General features: G+C 40.6%; 1 protein-coding gene across 1 annotated transcript; it reads right to left on the minus strand.

Moving 5' to 3' along the window:
* Positions 1 to 2548: 2548 nt before the first annotated feature.
* On the minus strand, positions 2549 to 3343 carry LOC124777325 (DNA replication complex GINS protein SLD5). Its single transcript, XM_047252685.1, has one exon. It carries the CDS (start codon positions 3273 to 3275, stop codon positions 2646 to 2648), a length of 630 nt encoding a protein of 209 aa, XP_047108641.1. The 5' UTR covers positions 3276 to 3343; the 3' UTR covers positions 2549 to 2645.
* Positions 3344 to 19458: the final 16115 nt, after the last annotated feature.

Here is a 19458-nt window from a genome sequence, read left to right on the forward strand (position 1 = left end):
AAGGCCATTCACCTTTTTGCTAACAGAATGCCCTTCTAGTAATGAGGAACGAACAAAAATTTTGTCTATGGTTGTTCTACTGTTCCCTTGCACTCTCGTTGGAAAGAATACGGTTTTCATAAGATTATATGAATCAAGGAGATTTACCAGCATCCTTTTCCCTGCACAATCACTTATACAATTAATATTGAAGTCACCACATATAACTAACTTTTTGTACTTCCTATAAAGTGAACCAAGAACCTCCTCTAGCTTTAGCAAAAATGTTATGAAATCGGAGTCTGGGGATCTATAAATAACAACAGTTAGAAGTTTAACTCCACTAAATTTAACCACACCTGCACAACATTCAAACACCTTTTCAGTGCAGTACTTTGAAACATCAATTGACTCAAATGGGATACCGTTTTTCACATAGATGACTACTCCCCCACACTGCAAAGAGCTCCCAGAAAAGCTGCCAGCCAACCTGTATCCTGGTAAAGGAAGCCTCTGAATTATCTCCTTATTTAAAAAGTGTTCACTTATACCAATAATTTCAGAGTCAACATCTATAAGCAGTTCACTAACTTTATCTCTAATACCTTGTATATTTTGATGAAATATACTAATTCCCTAATTACTCGGATCCCTAAGCTTTGTCGAAAGTGGTTTCTTTGTTAGAGAGACTTCCCTTAAGCAGGAATACCTATCAGCTGACTTCAATCTAAAAAAGGTGTAGCTCTAACACCCACTAGTAGAGGAATTTTCCCATGAGTCATCCCACCAACCCCACCTATGCTGTCACCTATAAGCTTTGCCAACCTCCCCTTCCCATACCTGTTGAGGTGCAGGCCATGTCTAGTGAAACCCGTCCTGCTGATCGACTCCACCGACACCACTGAAATGTGACTCATGCTTTCTGTCATCAGCGCACCCCCAAGTCTCATGTTATTACGCTGACGGCTGTATTAAGATGAGGCCGATCGTGACGCTGAAACAAGTTCCATGAAATGCACATTCGTGTTGCCAGTCTGAGTGGTTATCTTTTCCAGGTCACCATCTATGTCATACTCCCCATCCCTATTGATACTATTATTTACATACTATCGATACTATTGTTTACATGTGTACAAAGTACACCATGCACCCACTTGAGTTACGAAAATCGGTTCACTCACTGGACAGTTAAACTGACTTGTTACACACAAATTCAATGAGAAAAATTGTTCAAATGATCTTTGGGACATGTGACTACCTATAAGACATACTGAATAGTATTAACTGTGTCTAATGACTGTTTTAATAATAATCAATTTGCATTATGCCATTTGTTAATTAAGCCTATTAGTGAGCTCCCCAAATAATTGAAGGCTTTTGCTCTTCATGTAAGTATTAGTCTTGGTAATAAACGACTCAACAGTACATAATGTTTTGTTTTCCACTCAATAGGCCTAATGTCAGTAACTCATCACATAAAAAGTTAGGGCTGATTGTACAAAAACAAGCGGTAGAAAAATGTTGTGTTCATCCACACTACACATATACACTAATGAAATTAATCATAAATAGTCACTATTTCAAGAGACTACAATTGTCCATACCTACAACATTAGGAGGAGGAGAAAATAAAAAATAATAAAACAGTTAAGCTGTCAGGGGCTCAGAAAGGAGTTAATACTCATCAACAAAAATGTTTGCACTTTTGCCCAATAACATTTAATGTCTGACAGGTAGCAAAGGACGTTTTAAATCTGAAACAAACATTTGTTGTTAACAACTCCTCCGAGCTCCACAATTTAACCTTACTCTACAGAAAGGAACAAAGTATAAAACCACAAAAATATCTGACCACCTACCTTGTGACTTATAGAAACTGGCAGAGTTTTAAAGACAAACTGAAGTCATTTCTACTTTACTACTACTACTCCAAAGATGAATTTCTGAGCTGACAATTATGTAGATGAATCATATTTTGCAATTTTTTCTACAAAACAGAAAAAATACTGTTGCGTAAATGGCAACCATGCAGCAATGGTTTTCAGAAAAATTTACTTTTGGCCTATTTGTAAACCTACTAATGTTCCAGAACATGAATGAGACAAGCAACTCAACTAAATTAAACTGCACCACTTAGAAGGATGTTGCTCTTTGCAGCTGTATCAATGATGCATGATACTGAATGCAGCATAGGTGAAAACAAAAACTGGTTGGAGAACAGTATCTGCAACAGCAGACTACTTTACTTTATGCCATGAAATGAAGTTTCATAGTTAATTTTTTTTTTTTGCATAAAAGATGAAAACATGAATTAAACACATATGCCTACTACTGACAACAGTGGACTGGGATTAGTGGATAAAGCCAAATCAAACAAGCAAGTTGGTGATTAATTTAATCAAATAAATAATTTTATTCTTGTGTGTTCAAGACTATTGTAGATTAATGGTTTGTAAAATGTCTGATCTTTAAAAAAAAGTCATTATCTGCTATCTGGGAATTACTTTGGCACATGACACAAAGCACAACTACCATGATATTACTTAACTTCAATGCACACATCTAAATCATATTAGCTTAATTAAGAATTTCAGTCCATAGGCACTGTAACTTAATGGGCTGAAGTTGCACATTGCAATAACACCAGCAGCACACAGTTTTGGTCCTCAAATGAGCTGGACTGACCCACTCCGAACAAATTCCATCACTGATGAATACGGCAGGATATGCTGACTGTTTTCTTCCAGATCTATTTCTTCGTCATCTATTACTACTGTTGCAATGTTCTCTTTGGCACGAATGAATACATGACTTGACACATTGGGGACAACAACCATCTTAGTTTTATTGAATTCCTGAAAATTTCCGGGCATGTGACGAAAGGCTAGCAGATGAAAATGGTTTTCCATGTGGCGAACATATTCGGTAGCGAATTTGTATTCACCTGGTGACAAATATTTAGATGCATGATCCCGCCTACTTTCCTCGCTCAGAATATGAACGGTAAATTCCTCAATTTTTGATAAACGTATCCTTAGATAGCTAGTGATGATGAAGCGTATCCTATCTAGCTCCATCTGATGAACTATAACACGAAAATCACCTTTTTTAAGTTTATTCAAATTTTCTTCCATCTGATTAATTTGTTCCAGCATACACTCAACCATTTCGTTTCGGTGTGGTAAAATTTCTGGACTAAATTTTTCGTTCAGCCAAGATTCTTCTAAGATTTGGAGCACTTCCCCAGCTGTCAAAGTTTCCTCCTCGCCAGAGGATATATCACTGTCAATTTCCATATTGTGTAGTAAGGAATTAACACCCACACTTTCTCACTTTACATGCTAAAATCAGAAAATATCAAGTCGCACAAGATAATACGAATGTCACACAAGCCATGAAAACATTGTTTCCCGCCTTTTCCAAAGCACTTCCCTCCGACAAACTGACACAGGACATGTGAAACTGTATAGAATCAAGGATCTAACATCCTTGGTACGAATTCTGATTCATAATAAAAATCGGTTGCCACAAGTACACGCAATAACCTTCGTGAGTTTACTTAAGTTATTAATTAAGGTGGATTCACACTTGATGAACCAGAATATCAAAACGTTCCACTTTGAATTTCAAACGGCGGAAACAGAACGGAACGGGATATAACGTAACGTTTCTCTAGAAGAATATGTTGACGTTGGTCGAGGGAGGGTAAAAGCCCCTCCATACGCAACTATCTGTCTAGAGACGGCGCACAACACATCTGCGCAGACAAATAGTTACTCTAATCTGTGGGCACGAACCACTTGGACGCAGAAAAAAATAGCTTTTGGGCAGTAGATCACCATAAAACTGCCATGCTGAATGAGTTCGAATCAGCTGTTGGTTCAGCCTATTCTTCATGCAAAAAAAATGTTCAGGCACCTGTCAACAACACTGATTTACTGTTGTGCCTGACCAATAGTGCTGTGCACTTACTGCTCTTCCAAGTTTTCGTGTTTTTGGCGTTGTTTTCTACATCGTTACGCCCGTAATAGCGCGTTAAGTATAAATCTTACGTTGTTAAGTCAGCAGTGGCGTATCTTTCCTGATTAAACATCATGTGTGCCACATGCCATGCGAAGTTATTACAATAGATATTTTTCACTGTCATGATGGTCCATGATAGAAACCGGCAGTGAATAAATGTAGTGTAAGGAACACAGTGTGTATAAATGCATTTCTCAAGGCACTGTTTGTCCACGATAACTTGACGACTTTACTGATCCCGCCAGAAGCGGAAAAATCGGCTCTAGTTGAAAGACATTCATTTACCTCCGAATACCGCCAACATTAAGCTGCTCTAGATACGAAGTATTGCTATGCACATTGTTAGGTTAACGGTGCTAGTACTGAGCAAACAGCCAACGCTGTCTTCCCCTCACCTCTCCTGTCCACACGACGGTCAAAATGAGGGAGAAAGGCAGGCATCCTTTCGTTCTCAAAAATCTAGGCGCGAAAACTTATCGCGTTTCTCGTCTGTGCGTGCAAAGTGAATTTTAAAACGGCAGATACGCGTTAGTACTCTAGAGAGTTCATTGCTGAACTCATTGAAATGTATAGGAGATATGTATGTTTGTGAGAAATTGAAAGCGGAGAATACAGGGATCGAGATAAGAAGGCATCTGCTTGAAATTTTTTAATAGATAAATTACATGCATGTTAAATACATGTTTCGAGTTGTAAGATAAATAAGTAAATAGCGGTCGGCCCTAAAGCAAACAGGAACGATAATAAAAAAAAAAAAAAATTCGTTGGGGACTGTTTACAGCAAAGAGCTAAGCAAAGTAATGAAACTATTCAATCAGGCGCCGTGTATCCCGAAATTTATAAGTCAAGTTCGTGGTATTTTGATTCCTCAGCTTTCTGAGCGATGAAGAAACAGCGACGCAAAGTGGGAACGTAATTGAGGATGAAATTGGCTAGACAATTCCAGGAGAAATGCAACATTAAGTAACGTAGAAGAGTATGCTTCACTTATGTTTATGGGTCATTTATACAGTGGCAGGTGTTTGTGTGCGTGGATGATTATATAAATTCAATGTGGTTGTATGAAATTAATTACTTGATAAAAAGAATGTGAATGTAGTTTATCATGTTTGACAATTATTTTTAAAAAACGAAATTTGTCAGGACATTAGGACACATATCTTTCCTGTCAAACAACAGCTCCACCAGTACTGAAATACCGTTTATATTTGTTCCTAACAATTTTTGCAGCATTAGAAATTTTTCCAATCCCTGCACATTAAAGGACATGCATTATTTCTGTTTCGTGAATTTTGTTTGCATTTTTTTAAACGTAAATTACCAACGCAGACCATACCAGAACTTCCTTCATTATGAATTCCCACTTAAATTTCTTTTCTAGGCTGACAAATTGGAATCGAATAGTAAAACTTCTGTTGTTTGAACACAACACATTTGTGGCAATTTATTGCATGCATAGACATATTTTCAAATATTTGCACACACAAATAGCTGTATAAGGACAGTTTTTACAGGCATCACTGTCAAATGGTGGAGAGTTCACACTAGATAGAACGCAAACACAACACAGCTCGCTTAGCCAAGTAGCAAACGTGAAAGTGAGATTATGAGATACCATACATGTCACAAACAGTAGGTATTTGGTATTGGAACTGAGGAACTAACAACAGAAGGAAATAAAGAAGCTTAGGGTTTCATGTCCTGTTGACAACGAAGTCATTAGAGAAAGAGTACAAGCTTGGATTGTGTCAGGGATGGGGAATGAAACTGGTTGTGTACTTTCAAATGAGCCATCGTGGCATTTGCATGGATTTATTTAGGGAAATCATGATAAACATAGATCTGGATGGTTGGACACAGATTTGATCCATCGTCCTCCCAAATATTAGCCTGGTGTGCTAACCACTTCACCATCCCACTCAATGAACTAACAACAAATAAGTGTATTAACTGCCAAAGTAAACTTCTTAACAGACCTTCTTGATCAGTTTTGTATGGTAAACTGCTGAGAAGTGAAACGTTTCAGAACATCGCCGTTTATTTGCTAGACAAAACATTTACATAGAAATGCATCAAACAATATTTATAAGAGAACACACAGAACCTATTTACTGTACCCACTACATTTTTTTCCTTTGTAGCAAATAATGTCATAAAGAGCAGTGTTTTTCTCATTTAGCAGAGCTGACTTTTTCACTTAGTAAAAGGTTATTTAATGAAAATTGCTTCACCAATTTGTGTTCTTATCTATACACAGTGTAGACACCAGGTCTGTTCTGCCATTGTAAAACCAAAATCATTTTTCACTTTTGGACACCTGGCCTCACTTCTGCAAAAACACTCAATTGAAAAAAATCCAAGTCGTCACAGAAAATTTGTAATTTGTCATGAAAACTAAGCAAAATAATGAAATGAAGATTACGAAGAAATAAAGCACAAGCTCCACTACTGGATATGGAGTGATATGGTGGGAATAGTTTAAATTTTGATGTTAGCTGACGACGACACCACTGTCAAAACTCCTTTCCTGAGAAACTCTGATGTAATTTGACGTTATTTCCCACCCCGTTTGTCCCGTTGATGGACGGTGTGAATGCTGCGATATGAAATGCATTGTGGAATATTTTGACATGGTGTCATATGATGTTCCTTTCTGTCAACTGTGAATCAGCCTAAAAAGATGATTTCAAATTATTATCATGTATTAAATGTAAAATGCACCAAGTGACGTGCAATATTATGATGAAGCTAGATGTCTGATTTGACAAACAATGCTCTTCTGATAAGCTACTTTGAGAGATTCTTTCCTGGTATCTGTATATTGAGTAGTTAAGCAAAGGTAAATCTTCAAAATAATAGAATTCATAAAGATATGCCATACGAACACAACTTTCCTTCAAGTAACTGTTTTAAATTTGTGTGGTGGAATATCGTTTTGGATGGTTATTGTTTAAAATTGGCATACTCTTTTTGTGCTGTTTTATCACCACAGTTTCTTCATCAGAAAAACTAACATATAAACACAGGGTCCGGCAAAAACATCTATCATATTTCAAAACGCCACTGTGTGAGTTGTGGTTGGTTTACAAATGTGGAGGGGATGTCTATCGATAGCGGTGTAGATGCAATTTTCAGTAGACTCAATGGCTTGGCTAGATGTGCATTACGCGTTTTTTGAGAGGGTTATGTTCCTAATGGTGGTTCTGTGACTACTGCTTAGCGAGCATTTAGCATTCAAATCGAAGTTGACCAAAATCAATCTGTTCCTGATAGAAACACTATTCGAATTTGGTTATCAAACTTTAGAGCATCAGGTTCTGCACTGGGAAGAAAATCAGTTGACCCACCTTAGACTCTAACAATGTCAGAAAATATTGCAAATGTAAGAGCACCCATCCAGCAATCTCCTAAGTGCCCAGCATTGAAACATACAGCTGCCCTGGGATTGTCTGATAGGACTGTAAGAAGAATCCTGCACACAGATCTTCACATGCACCACTATAAAATCATGATTACCGAGAATTTAGTGAGAAAGATTTTGAAACTCAAAGAGCTGCATGTGAACAATTTTTTCGGAACATTTCCCCAGGTGACATTTTGATTTCTTCTGATATGGCCCACTTCCACTTTGAGGTACTGTAAATAAACTAAATTTCTGCTATTGAGCAGCAAGAAATCTTCAGGAACATCACCAATGACCACTTCCCAGTCAATGTGTGACAGTCTGATGCGCTGTTACTGTGTTTGACATGGGGGGCCCGTTTTTTCTTTCGAAGAAGACGGCTTCACATTAACGATTGATTCAAATTGCTACTGTCACGTCAGAGAATTGTTTCCTGAATGGCTTCTCTCTTCATGACGAGACGTTGCCTGGCCCCCAAGGTCACCTTGATTTATTACCTTATGATATTTTCCTTGGGGGACACTTAAAGACTCAACTATGCAAACTTAGCCCCACAATCCTGCAAGCACACAAGGAGGCAGTCACCCAGGAAGTGGCTGCCATTCCACAAGAAATGACATGAGGAACTATGGACAACTTCTGCGAAAGGGTTTGTCAATGGGTCAACAATGGACGACGCCATTTACTGGTCAAATAATCTAAAATGTCATAGTATTAGTTGTTCACAAATAAAATTATTTTATTTGTATCTTTCTTCCTTTGTTCGTAACTGTCTTTTGAAATACCTGATGTCCTTTTTCCGAACCCTGTACCAGAATTGGATACATCAGAATAAAGTAAAGATTATTTGGATGCAAGTTTATTTGACTTACTTTAGTTGAAATGAGTAAGGAAGCGAAATCTGGACACAAGTTAGAGTCTTTTGTTTGGGATTCCTTCCACTGTCAATTTATAGAAACATAATGAATCATATACTGCAGTATTGTACCACTTGCCATTTGCTACAGAGCTACATCTGTAAATATTTTAATCAGATTTTCTGCAAGCCACTCTTCATTTCTCTTATGAAGATCTTTCCCTCACTTCAGTCTTCCTCATTTGGTTCTTACCTACACTCACATATTTTTATCTACCTAAATACTGTTTTATATCTAAAAACAAAGAAGATGAGACTTACCAAACAAAAGCGCTGGCAGGTCGATAGACACACAAACAAACACAAACATACACACAAAATTCTAGCTTTCGCAACCAACGGTTGCTTCATCAGGAAAGAGGGAAGGAGAGGGAAAGACGAAAGGATGTGGATTTTAAGGGAGAGGGTAAGGAGTCATCCCAATCCTGGGAGTGGAAAGACTTACCTTAGGGGGAAAAAAGGACGGGTATACACTCGCACACACACACATATCCATCCGCACATCCACAGACACAAGTAGACATTTGTAAAGGCCTTTTTTCCCCCTAAGGTAAGTTTTTCCGCTCCCGGGATTGGGATGACTCCTTACCCTCTCCCTTAAAACCCACATCCTTTCGCCTTTCCCTCTCCTTCCCTCTTTCCTGATGAAGCAACCGTTGGTTGCGAAAGCTAGAATTTTGTGTGTATGTTTGTGTGTCTATCGACCTGCTAGCGCTTTTGTTTGGTAAGTCTCATCATCTTTGTTTTTAGATATATTTTTCCCACGTGGAATGTTTCCCTCTATTATATAAATATTGTTTTAGATTGAGGAAAATTCTTGCATTTGCATTTTCACATAATGTTGGTCAGACTTGCAGGTACTTCTTATTCCCTTGCAAATATTGAAAAGTAACAGTTGTTATCATGTCATCTACTTCAAAATGTTTCACATAGATGATAAATCTCTTGACAATAATTCAACATATGTCGAAAGAATTCTGTGTGTGTCCATCTCTTGGAAACCAGAATACTGGTGAAGGTCATATCATCACTATAACAGTAACTGCTTGCACCTCGTTACACAGTATTTCTTTGGCTTCTGCAAACTTTTATTAATAACAGTATGCATTTACTGTTAATAACACACCACTATTTACTATATGTTATGCTGGATTTCCACAAGCATGAATTAATTACTGGTGCACCTCTCTGCCATCACATTTACATGAAATTCAGCATGTCCACACTCAAAAGCTGTAAATGCTCCTTAACACAACTATCAGGATGATGATAAGTGGAGTTTATTCATGCAAGTTGTGCAGTTTTAGCCAAAGAGCTTATAATGATGCTAATGAAAAAGATAAACCCACAAATGTTGGCTAGAGAAATGGGTATCTCATATGAATGGTTTGGGGACATCCAATATGCTAATAGGAGAGCTGTCTGTGGAGATCAAAGTTTTGTTCTAAAATCATTTTCGAATGTTAAAATAAATTTTTATTCCTTTTCAACAATCGTATAGGCTCTACACGAAACTCTAAAACACATATGCGAAATTTTGTGACAGATTGCATTAAATTACAAGTAAGATTGCGTTATCTGGCAATGGAGTACATTTTATCATCACTGCAATATATGGATCGCAATCTGAAGAGCAACGATTCTCAAATTCTGTTTGAAGTGCTGGACACTATGAACAATTCGTTGAAGTATCAGGAGGTAAGGTTTTTGCCTCAATAATTCTGCTTTCTTTTTATTTTTAGAGTTAGTCATGCTTCTGATAGGTCACTGACACTGTAAATACAGTACTCAAATACACAACCCTACGAGACTCACTGTCCTCAGTTCTCACATTGTGCCTGGGGATTGAAAGAATAAGATATGCTAATTTTATCCCAAAAAGAGACAGTCCAACGAAAATACCAGATAAATCTTTGGAAACATATAAGTTACTGCCTCCAAGTGACCCACTTGAGTTATCGGATCAGCGAAAATTTAGATCTAATGTAATGAGTCACCAAAAGAGGATTGTAACTAAGTACTCCATGATTCGCCTATGGAAACCATCGAATTTCGACATGCATGAAACGAATAGCTATGTGTGTACATTGCTGGGTCCCAAAAAGAGAACAGTGGGGCGAGAGTTCACTCTTAAATATACACAGCATATTTCACCCTAGGAAATACTGACACATCCATTCTAATGGAGCAATCAGAGCCACAAAAACTGCTCTAGGTGAGCTTACCTTCAGATTATCGTCATTTAGCAAGGCAGCAATCTTAAATGACTCCATGGTTGCCATCTAAATTTAAATGATATCTTCATTCCGATGGCACATGGGTACCTGCTGCTGCAGAAGAGTCCTTCACTTTGTGATGCTTTTGCTGTACAGACTTCAGTAGGCCACATTTTAACTGAAAATGTTTTAAAATTGAACAAGAGGGCAAATGTTATTTTACCAAATGAACATTTAGGAAAGAACGACTTTTTATTCAAGCTGGAGAGGCAGATTGGTTGATTGTTTTAAAAATAATATACTGTCTGTCACAATTTCCATTTTTGAAACGAAATGACTGGTTTTGGTCATCGTTGGCCATTCTCAGATCATAAACTATGTTGTCAGTCTATGTTCTCTATTTTAGCAGGCAATGTGACGAATGTGACACAACTTTCATGGTTTTGTGAAATGTCTGACTTGCTCTCTAAACTATTAATGTGTTATGAAGGTGGCTGATTCATCTCGAGTTTTTGTAAGTGGTCAACAGCCATCCTTTCCTGAGTTATCTTATCAGCCCATATTCTATAACTCCAACAGGAATTTAATGGCACATTATAACAACTACAAAGTTGACTATCTTCCTTTCTTTATAACTGGATGTAACTGGATCAGTGGTTGTGAGTGAAAATGAGAGAGAGTGATTGTAATTTTAGGTGAAATTGTATTTTATGCATTTTTAGTTTTAGCAGTTTTAACCACATTTTCCGGCCACAGTGGCCGAACGGTTCCAGGCGCTTCAGTCCAGAACCGCGCTGCTGCTATGGCTGCAGGTTCGAATCCTGCCTCGGGCCTGGATGTGTGTGATGTCCTTAGGTTAGTTAGGTTTAGGTAGTTCTAAGTCTAGGGGACTGATGACCTCAGATGTTAAGTCCCATAGTGCTTAGAGCCATTTGAACCATAATCACATTTGTCTCGGTCAGTTGTAAATAAAATCTGTGATAACTTATAAACTTCAGTAGATAATGGAGTTTCATGTGTTAACCATATGACAAAATACGCTCCTCATTGTATGCTGTTGTTTCACAAAAGTAAAATAAGTTGGATGTATTGAACTGTTTATGAGTTAAAATGGATGTTGAGTATAGTTACTCTTGCTGTATTGCTTGTGTGTGTGGGCAGAAGAGAGTGTGCTAAGTGTAATGAAAAATACCATATGCTAATTAATGTCACTATTGAGCACCCACATCCCCAAATACAAACACACACACACACACACAATGCATGCATGGGCCCGTGCATGTATAGGCTCATGCACATCTCAGTAAGTTACGTGAGACAGGCAACAATGACTGCTTGCAGGAGATACCATCACACTATATAATTATAGCGTACAAATTGGCAACTACAATGACTAAGACAGAAACAGAAATCCACCTCTTTAAGGCGAATATAATACTATACACAAGACCAGCCGCCAATGTGAACTGTCGGATGAGGAGTTATGGAGGTGTTAATGAAGGATAAACCTCTGGAAGGTGCTCTACACTCTGCACCGCCACAGCGGTCCAGGACACTAGCTGTTACAAAATTTCAAAGTACAACAGAACATGTTTGTCTTGGCAACCATCTCCACCACCTAGATAACTTTGATGGTACAAACTGCGTACGCTATGACAGCTCAGATAACGGATATCCCAGATGAAGAATGCTTTTTGTTTGTCACTATCAACTAAAAATTTTGTAAACAGTTAGGCCGACTGAGAGGCAAGGGACGAAATGACCAATCTGTAATGTCATCATGTTACCGTAAACTTTGTTTTCTGTAAAACAGAGTGAGTTTTATGAGTGTCGCAAATGCTGTGTTTGGTGTTGCCCGAGAAACGAACACCACGGTGACGGGCTCTGACTACTGCATGCTCTGCAGCCGGTTCCTCGGATTTTGGCAGGTGGCGTACCAGCTTTAACGGAACTAGACCAGACAGAAGCGGCGTTGGAAGGAAGTCAGAGAAAATAGTTGCAGCATTTAGTGCAACAGAGTAGTGTGTTAATAACATGAGCTCAGAAGTACTTGTCATGCTGGAAACAAGACTATTTTCTGTCTAAGGCATGTGAGGTAACTGTCAGATCCTGCGTGGCTGAGGATGTATTTCCTTTTACACGCAAGTCGCATGCGACCATTGAGATTCTGCATGGCGTTATGTATGCTGAGTATTGCTGTCAACTCCAGCAGGTGAACGAGTAACATATTTTCATACAGAAGAGTCAAAGTCGGTTTTATGTTACGTTTTTAATAACATCATATTTATCTGAATGGTATACTGTGTGACCTTTCTGAGCATTTTTTCAAGAGGGTTTAAAAAGTGTAATGTGCTATTTGAATGAGATATGCTGCTGTTCATATCATCATAACGAACAAAAATTATGAGAAAGGTAAGCGTGCTCATTAATGTTCCACTGGTAATTAAACAATATTTTCTTAATTTTTTTATTTTTTATTTTGATTCTGTACCAAAAGTTATTTGAAGTGGTCAAGATAAACGGAACACCATATACACTGGTGTGCAAAACTTAAGGACGAAAATAACTTACACATGGTATGTCACTGCCAAGTGACACAGCTCAATGAAACTCACATCCTACATGAAGGAATCGACACAAAAGGTAATTGAAAGAAATACGCAAGGAGACTGTTCAAAAACAACAATTCCACTGAAGTCACTGCGATTCATAATGAGCCCCTGGAGATCACAAAAGGTGGGCCATGGTTGTTAATAGGGTGTCCGACCACTACGGATGGCAATACATGGTCTGCAACGTTCTCCCGTGCTGGGCACAAGCTTGACAGGGCGTTCTCGTGGTAGGGCCTTCCATTTCCCCACCAGCGCTGGACGATCCTTGACGCATGTGATCGTGCTGCAGTACATCTACCCGACACGTCCCACCCGCGCTTGATGGGGCTTAAGTCGGGGGAGCGGACAGGCAAGTTCATTTGTCGAATATCCTGTCGTTCCAAGATCTCCAACACTTGCCCAGTTCAACGCGGCAGCACATTGTCATCCATAAAGATGAAATCAGGGCCGAGTGCACCCCTGAAAAGACGCACATGGGGAAGGGGTACAGTGTCACAATAACGTTGACCAGTGAGTGTATAGTGTTCAAAGACTTGGAGGTCAGTACACACCCACACAACATATTGCCTTCCCACACCTGGACCGTCAAAACGATCACGTTCTACAATGTTCCCGGGTGTATTAACTGTTCCCAACTCTCTCGAACTGAGGGTATGTACAGCATTGTCCATTGTCGAACATGACGTTTTGGTGTTCCAGATGTTATGGTATGGGGAGACATAATGCCGCATGAGTGTATTGACCTCTGAATCCTTGAACACATGTCACTCACCACTCAGTGCAATCGTTACACTATACTCCTTCCCCATGTGCGTCATTTCCAGTGTACATTTGGCCCTGACTTCCCCTATTTGTGGATGACAATGCACGACTGCATTGAAATGTGCAGGTGATGGAGCTCTAAGAACGCGAGGATATTCAATGAATGGACTGGCCTATTCATTCTTCCGACTTACCATTGAGCACATGTGAGACACGTTGGGAGAGGTTTTTCAACCACACTGGTGAAGAAAGGCAACAACCCACCACAAGAGCTCACTATCAATCTTGTAGCCAGCACGTGGACATGTTGCAGAGCACGCTTTCCCATCTGTGGTGATCACACACATTATTAAGGACCATGGCCCGCCTTTTGTAATATGCAGGGACCATGATAAATCACAGTGACTTCAGTATAATTATTGTCTTTGAATAAAATGTTCAAATTTTTGTGAATTCCAAGGGGACCAAACAGTTGAGGTCATCGGTGTGTGGACTTACAACTACTTAAAGCAACTTAAACTAACTTATACTAAGAACAACACACACACCCATGCTCAAGGGAGGACTCGAACCTCCAATCCGTGACATAGCGCCTCAAACCGCACGACCACTCTGAGCGAAGTCTTTGAATAAAAGTGTTATTTCTGTTCATCTCATTGTGTATTATTTTCAGTCACCTTCTGTACTAAACTGCGGTAGTTCTTTCTTTGTATGATCCAAGTTTCATCGAACTATGTTACTTGGCATTGACACATCATGTGAAACTTACTTTTATCTTTAAGTTTTGAGCACCACTGCATACACAGGCTGTGAAAAACTACTTATATGAATTGCTAGAGTTATTAGAGGAGACAAAAAGAACCACTTCTGTTATGTGACACAAATGTTACAATTGCGCTGTTTCCCTGCTAGGGGCATTGAAGTGTTTGATGCTGGACTCCCCTTAGACCAATTTTCATAATTGTTTTCAATGCACATCTTATGCTAGGAAGGTTAAGTTTTCATTATTGGTAGCAGTTTCCACATCTCTGAGCAAACAACTACATTACTATTCTTTACCTTATGTTGTGTCTCCATGAATGTTACTGATGTTTACAGGTTCTTGATGGCTGATTACACTCCAACTGATCTGGCTGGAACGCACCTCATTTGTGGGCAGGTACGATGCAACAGTCAAGCAGCAAGGCGCCTGTACACAGAGCGATTTCCAGGGAGGCGGTCACCAGATCAGGTCGCGTTTCAAAGACTTGATGGCCTTCCTAGTGAAACAAGATCCCTTAAACCAGACCAAGAGGAAACTGGTATATCTCCTCCCTTTTTAAGCAGATGAGTTTTATTTCGTCCTCTCTGGTGCTTTGCTGGTTTTTTAGTATTTTAATTGCGTCCACTGTCTCTTTCATAGTCGGCGGTGCAAATACATCTACATCTACATCTACATTTATACTCCGCAAGCCACCCAACGGTGTGTGGCGGAGGGCACTTTACGTGCCACTGTCATTACCTCCCTTTCCTGTTCCAGTCGCGTATGGTTCGTGGGAAGAACGACTGTCTGAAAGCCTCCGTGCGCGCTCTAATCTCTCTAATTGTACATTTGTGATCTCCTTGGGAGGTATAAGTAGGGGGAAGCAATATATTCGATACCTCATCCAGAAACGCACTCTCTCGAAACCTGGCGAGCAAGCTACACCGCGATGCAGAGCGCCTCTCTTGCAGAGTCTGCCACTTGAGTTTGCTAAACATCTCCGTAACGCTATCACGGTTACCAAATAACCCTGTGACGAAACGCGCCGCTCTTCTTTGGATCTCCTCTATCTCCTCCGTCAACCCGATTTGGTACGGATCCCACACTGATGAGCAATACTCAAGTATAGGTCGAACGAGTATTTTGTAAGCCACCTCCTTTGTTGATGGACTACATTTTCTAAGGGCTCTCCCAATGAATCTCAACCTGGTACCCGCCCTACCAACAATTACTTTTATATGATCGTTCCACTTCAAATCGTTCCGCAGGCATACTCCCAGATATTTTACAGAAGTAACTGCTACCAGTGTTTGTTCCGCTATCATATAATCATACAATAAAGGATCCTTCTTTCTATGTATTCGCAATACATTACATTTGTCTATGTTAAGGGTCAGTTGCCACTCCCTACACCAAGTGCCTATCCGCTGCAGATCTTCCTGCATTTCGCTACAATTTTCTAATGCTGCAACTTCTCTGTATACTACAGCATCATCCGCGAAAAGCCGCATGGGACTTCCGACACTATCTACTAGGTCATTTATATATATATTGTGAAAAGCAATGGTCCCATAACACTCCCCTGTGGCACGCCAGAGGTTACTTTAACGTCTGTAGACGTCTCTCCATTGATAACAACATGCTGTGTTCTGTTTGCTAAAAACTCTTCAATCCAGCCACACAGCTGGTCTGATATTCCATAGGCTCTTACTTTGTTCATCAGGCGACAGTGCGGAACTGTATCGAACGCCTTCCGGAAGTCAAGAAAAATAGCATCTACCTGGGAGCCTGTATCTAATATTTTCTGGGTCTCATGAACAAATTAAGCGAGTTGGGTCTCACACGATCGCTGTTTCCGGAATCCATGTTGATTCCTACAGAGTAGATTCTGGGTTTCCAAAAACGACATGATACGCGAGCAAAAAACATGTTCTAAAATTCTACAACAGATCGACGTCAGAGATATAGGTCTATAGTTTTGCGCATCTGCTCGACGACCCTTCATGAAGACTGGGACTACCTGTGCTCTTTTTCAATCATTTGGAACATTTCGTTCCTCTAGAGACTTGCGGTACACGGCTGTTAGAAGGGGGGCAAGTTCTTTCGCGTACTCTGTGTAGAATCGAATTGGTATCCCGTCAGGTCCAGTGGACTTTCCTCTGTTGAGTGATTCCAGTTGCTTTTCTATTCCTTGGACACTTATTTCGATGTCAGCCATTTTTTAGTTTGTGCGAGGATTTAGAGAAGGAACTGCAGTGCGGTCTTCCTCTGTGAAACAGCTTTGGAAAAAGGTGTTTAGTATTTCAGCTTTACGCATGTCATCCTCTGTTTCAATGCCATCATCATCCCGGAGTGTCTGGATATGCTGTTTCGAGCCACTTACTGATTTAACGTAAGACCAGAACTTCCTAGGATTTTCTGTCAAGTCGGTACATAGAATTTTACTTTCGAATTCACTGAACGCTTCACGCATAGCCCTCCTTATGCTAACTTTGACATCGTTTAGCTTCTGTTTGTCTGAGAGGTTTTGGCTGCGTTTAAACTTAGAGTGAAGCTCTCTTTGCTTTCGCAATAGTTTCCTAGCATTGTTGTTGTACCACGGTGGGTTTTTCCCGTCCCTCACAGTTTTACTCGGCACGTACCTGTCTAAAACGCATTTTACGATTGCCTCGAACTTTTTCCATAAACACTCAACATTGTCAGTGTCGGAACAGAAATTTTCGTTTTGATCTGTTAGGTAGTCTGAAATCTGCCTTCTATTACTCTTGCTAAACAGATAAACCTTCCTCCCTTTTTTTATATTCCTACTAACTTCCATATTCAGGGATGCTGCAACGGCCTTATGATCACTGATTCCCTGTTCTGTATATACAGAGTCGAAAAGTTCGGGTCTGTTTGTTATCAGTAGGTCCAAGATGTTATCTCCATGAGTCGGTTCTCTGTTTAATTGCTCGAGGTAATTTTCGGATAGTGCACTCAGTATAATGTCACTCGATGCTCTGTCCCTACCACCCATCCTAAACCTCTGAGTGTCCCAGTCTATATCTGGTAAATTGAAATCTCCACCTAAGACTATAGCATGCTGAGAAAATTTATGTGAAATGTATTCCAAATTTTCTCTCAGTTGTTCTGCCACTAATGCTGCTGAGTCGGGAGGTCGGTAAAAGGAGCCAATTATTAACCTAGCTCTGTTGTTGAGTGTAACCTCCACTCATAATAATTCACAGGAACTATCCACTTCTATTTCACTACAGGATAAACTACTACTAACAGTGATGAACACTCCACCACCGGTTGCATGCAATCTATCCTTTCTAAACACCGTCTGTACCTTTGTAATAATTTCGGCAGAATTTATCTCTGGCTTCAACCAGCTTTCTGTACCTATAACGATTTCGGCTTCGGTGCTTTCTATCAGTGCTTGAAGTTCCGGTACTTTACCAACGCAGCTTCGATAGTTTACAATTACAATACCGATTGCTGCTTGGTCCCCGCATGTCCTGACTTTGCCCTGCACCCGTTGAGGCTGTTGCCCTTTCTGTACTTGCCCAAGGCCATCTAACCTAAAAAACCGCCCAGCACACGCCACACAACCCCTGCTACCCGTGTAGCCACTTGTTGCGTGTAGTGGACTCCTGACCTATCGAGCAGAACCCGAAACCCCACCACCCTATGGTGCAAGTCGAGGAATTGCAGCCCACACGGTCGCAGAACCGTCTCAGCGTCTGATTCAGAACCTCCACTCGGCTCTGTACCAAAGGTCCGCAGTCAGTCCTGTCGACGATGCTGCAGATGGTGAGCTCTGCTTTCATCCCGCTAGCGAGACTGGCAGTCTTCACCAAATCAGATAGCCGCCGGAAGCCAGAGAGGATTTCCTCGGATCCATAGCGACACACATCATTGGTGCCGACATGAGCGACCACCTGCAGATGGGTGCACCCTGTACCCTTCATGGCGTCCGTAAGGACCCTTTCCACATCTGGTATGACTGCCCCCGGTATACACACGGAGTGCACATTGGTTTTCTTCCCCTCTCTTGCTGCCATATCCCTAAGGGGCCCCATTACGCGCCTGACATTGGAGCTCCCAACTACCAGTAAGCCCACCCTCTGCGACCGCCCGGATCTTGCAGACTGAGGGGCAACCTCTGGAACAGGACAAGCAGCCATGTCAGGCCGAAGATCAGTATCAGCCTGAGACAGAGCCTGAAACCGGTTCGTCAGACAAACTGGAGAGGCCTTCCGTTCAGCCCTCTGGAATGTCTTTCGCCCCCTGCCACACCTTGAAACGACCTCCCACTCTACCACAGGTGAGGGATCAGCCTCAATGCAGGCAGTATCCCGGGAACCACAGTCGTAGTCCGATCAGGGGATGCGTGGGACGAGCTGGCCGTCCCCACAAACCCCCATCCGGAACCCCACAGTGATGCCCATTGGCAACAGCCTCAAGCTGTGTGACCGAAGCCAACACTGCCTGAAGCTGGGAGCGAAGGGATGCCAACTCAGCCTGCATCCGAACACAGCAGTTGCAGTCCCTACCCATGCTAAAAACTGTTGTGCAAAGAACGTCTGAACTAATCTACAGAGAGCGCAAACAAATCGACACAAAATTTAAACGGTTATTAAAATACAAGATTGCCTAGTAAATGCAGTAATGCTGCTACTTGCGCACTGCTGACACACTGCTCGGCGCCGGAAGGAGACTACGCGATTTTACACTATTCAGGTACTAAAACGCGATGCTACAACTCTCAAATACTATAATACGCCCGAAATTTATGAATTAAACAATGCAAGTACCAAAAA

Source organism: Schistocerca piceifrons, chromosome 2 (assembly GCF_021461385.2).
Source record: "Schistocerca piceifrons isolate TAMUIC-IGC-003096 chromosome 2, iqSchPice1.1, whole genome shotgun sequence".
NCBI lineage: Eukaryota > Metazoa > Arthropoda > Insecta > Orthoptera > Acrididae > Schistocerca > Schistocerca piceifrons.

Excerpts from the sequence above, each read along its gene's own strand:
- LOC124777325 (XM_047252685.1), bottom strand. The coding sequence starts at position 3,275 with ATGGAAATTGACAGTGATATATCCTCTGGCGAGGAGGAAACTTTGACA.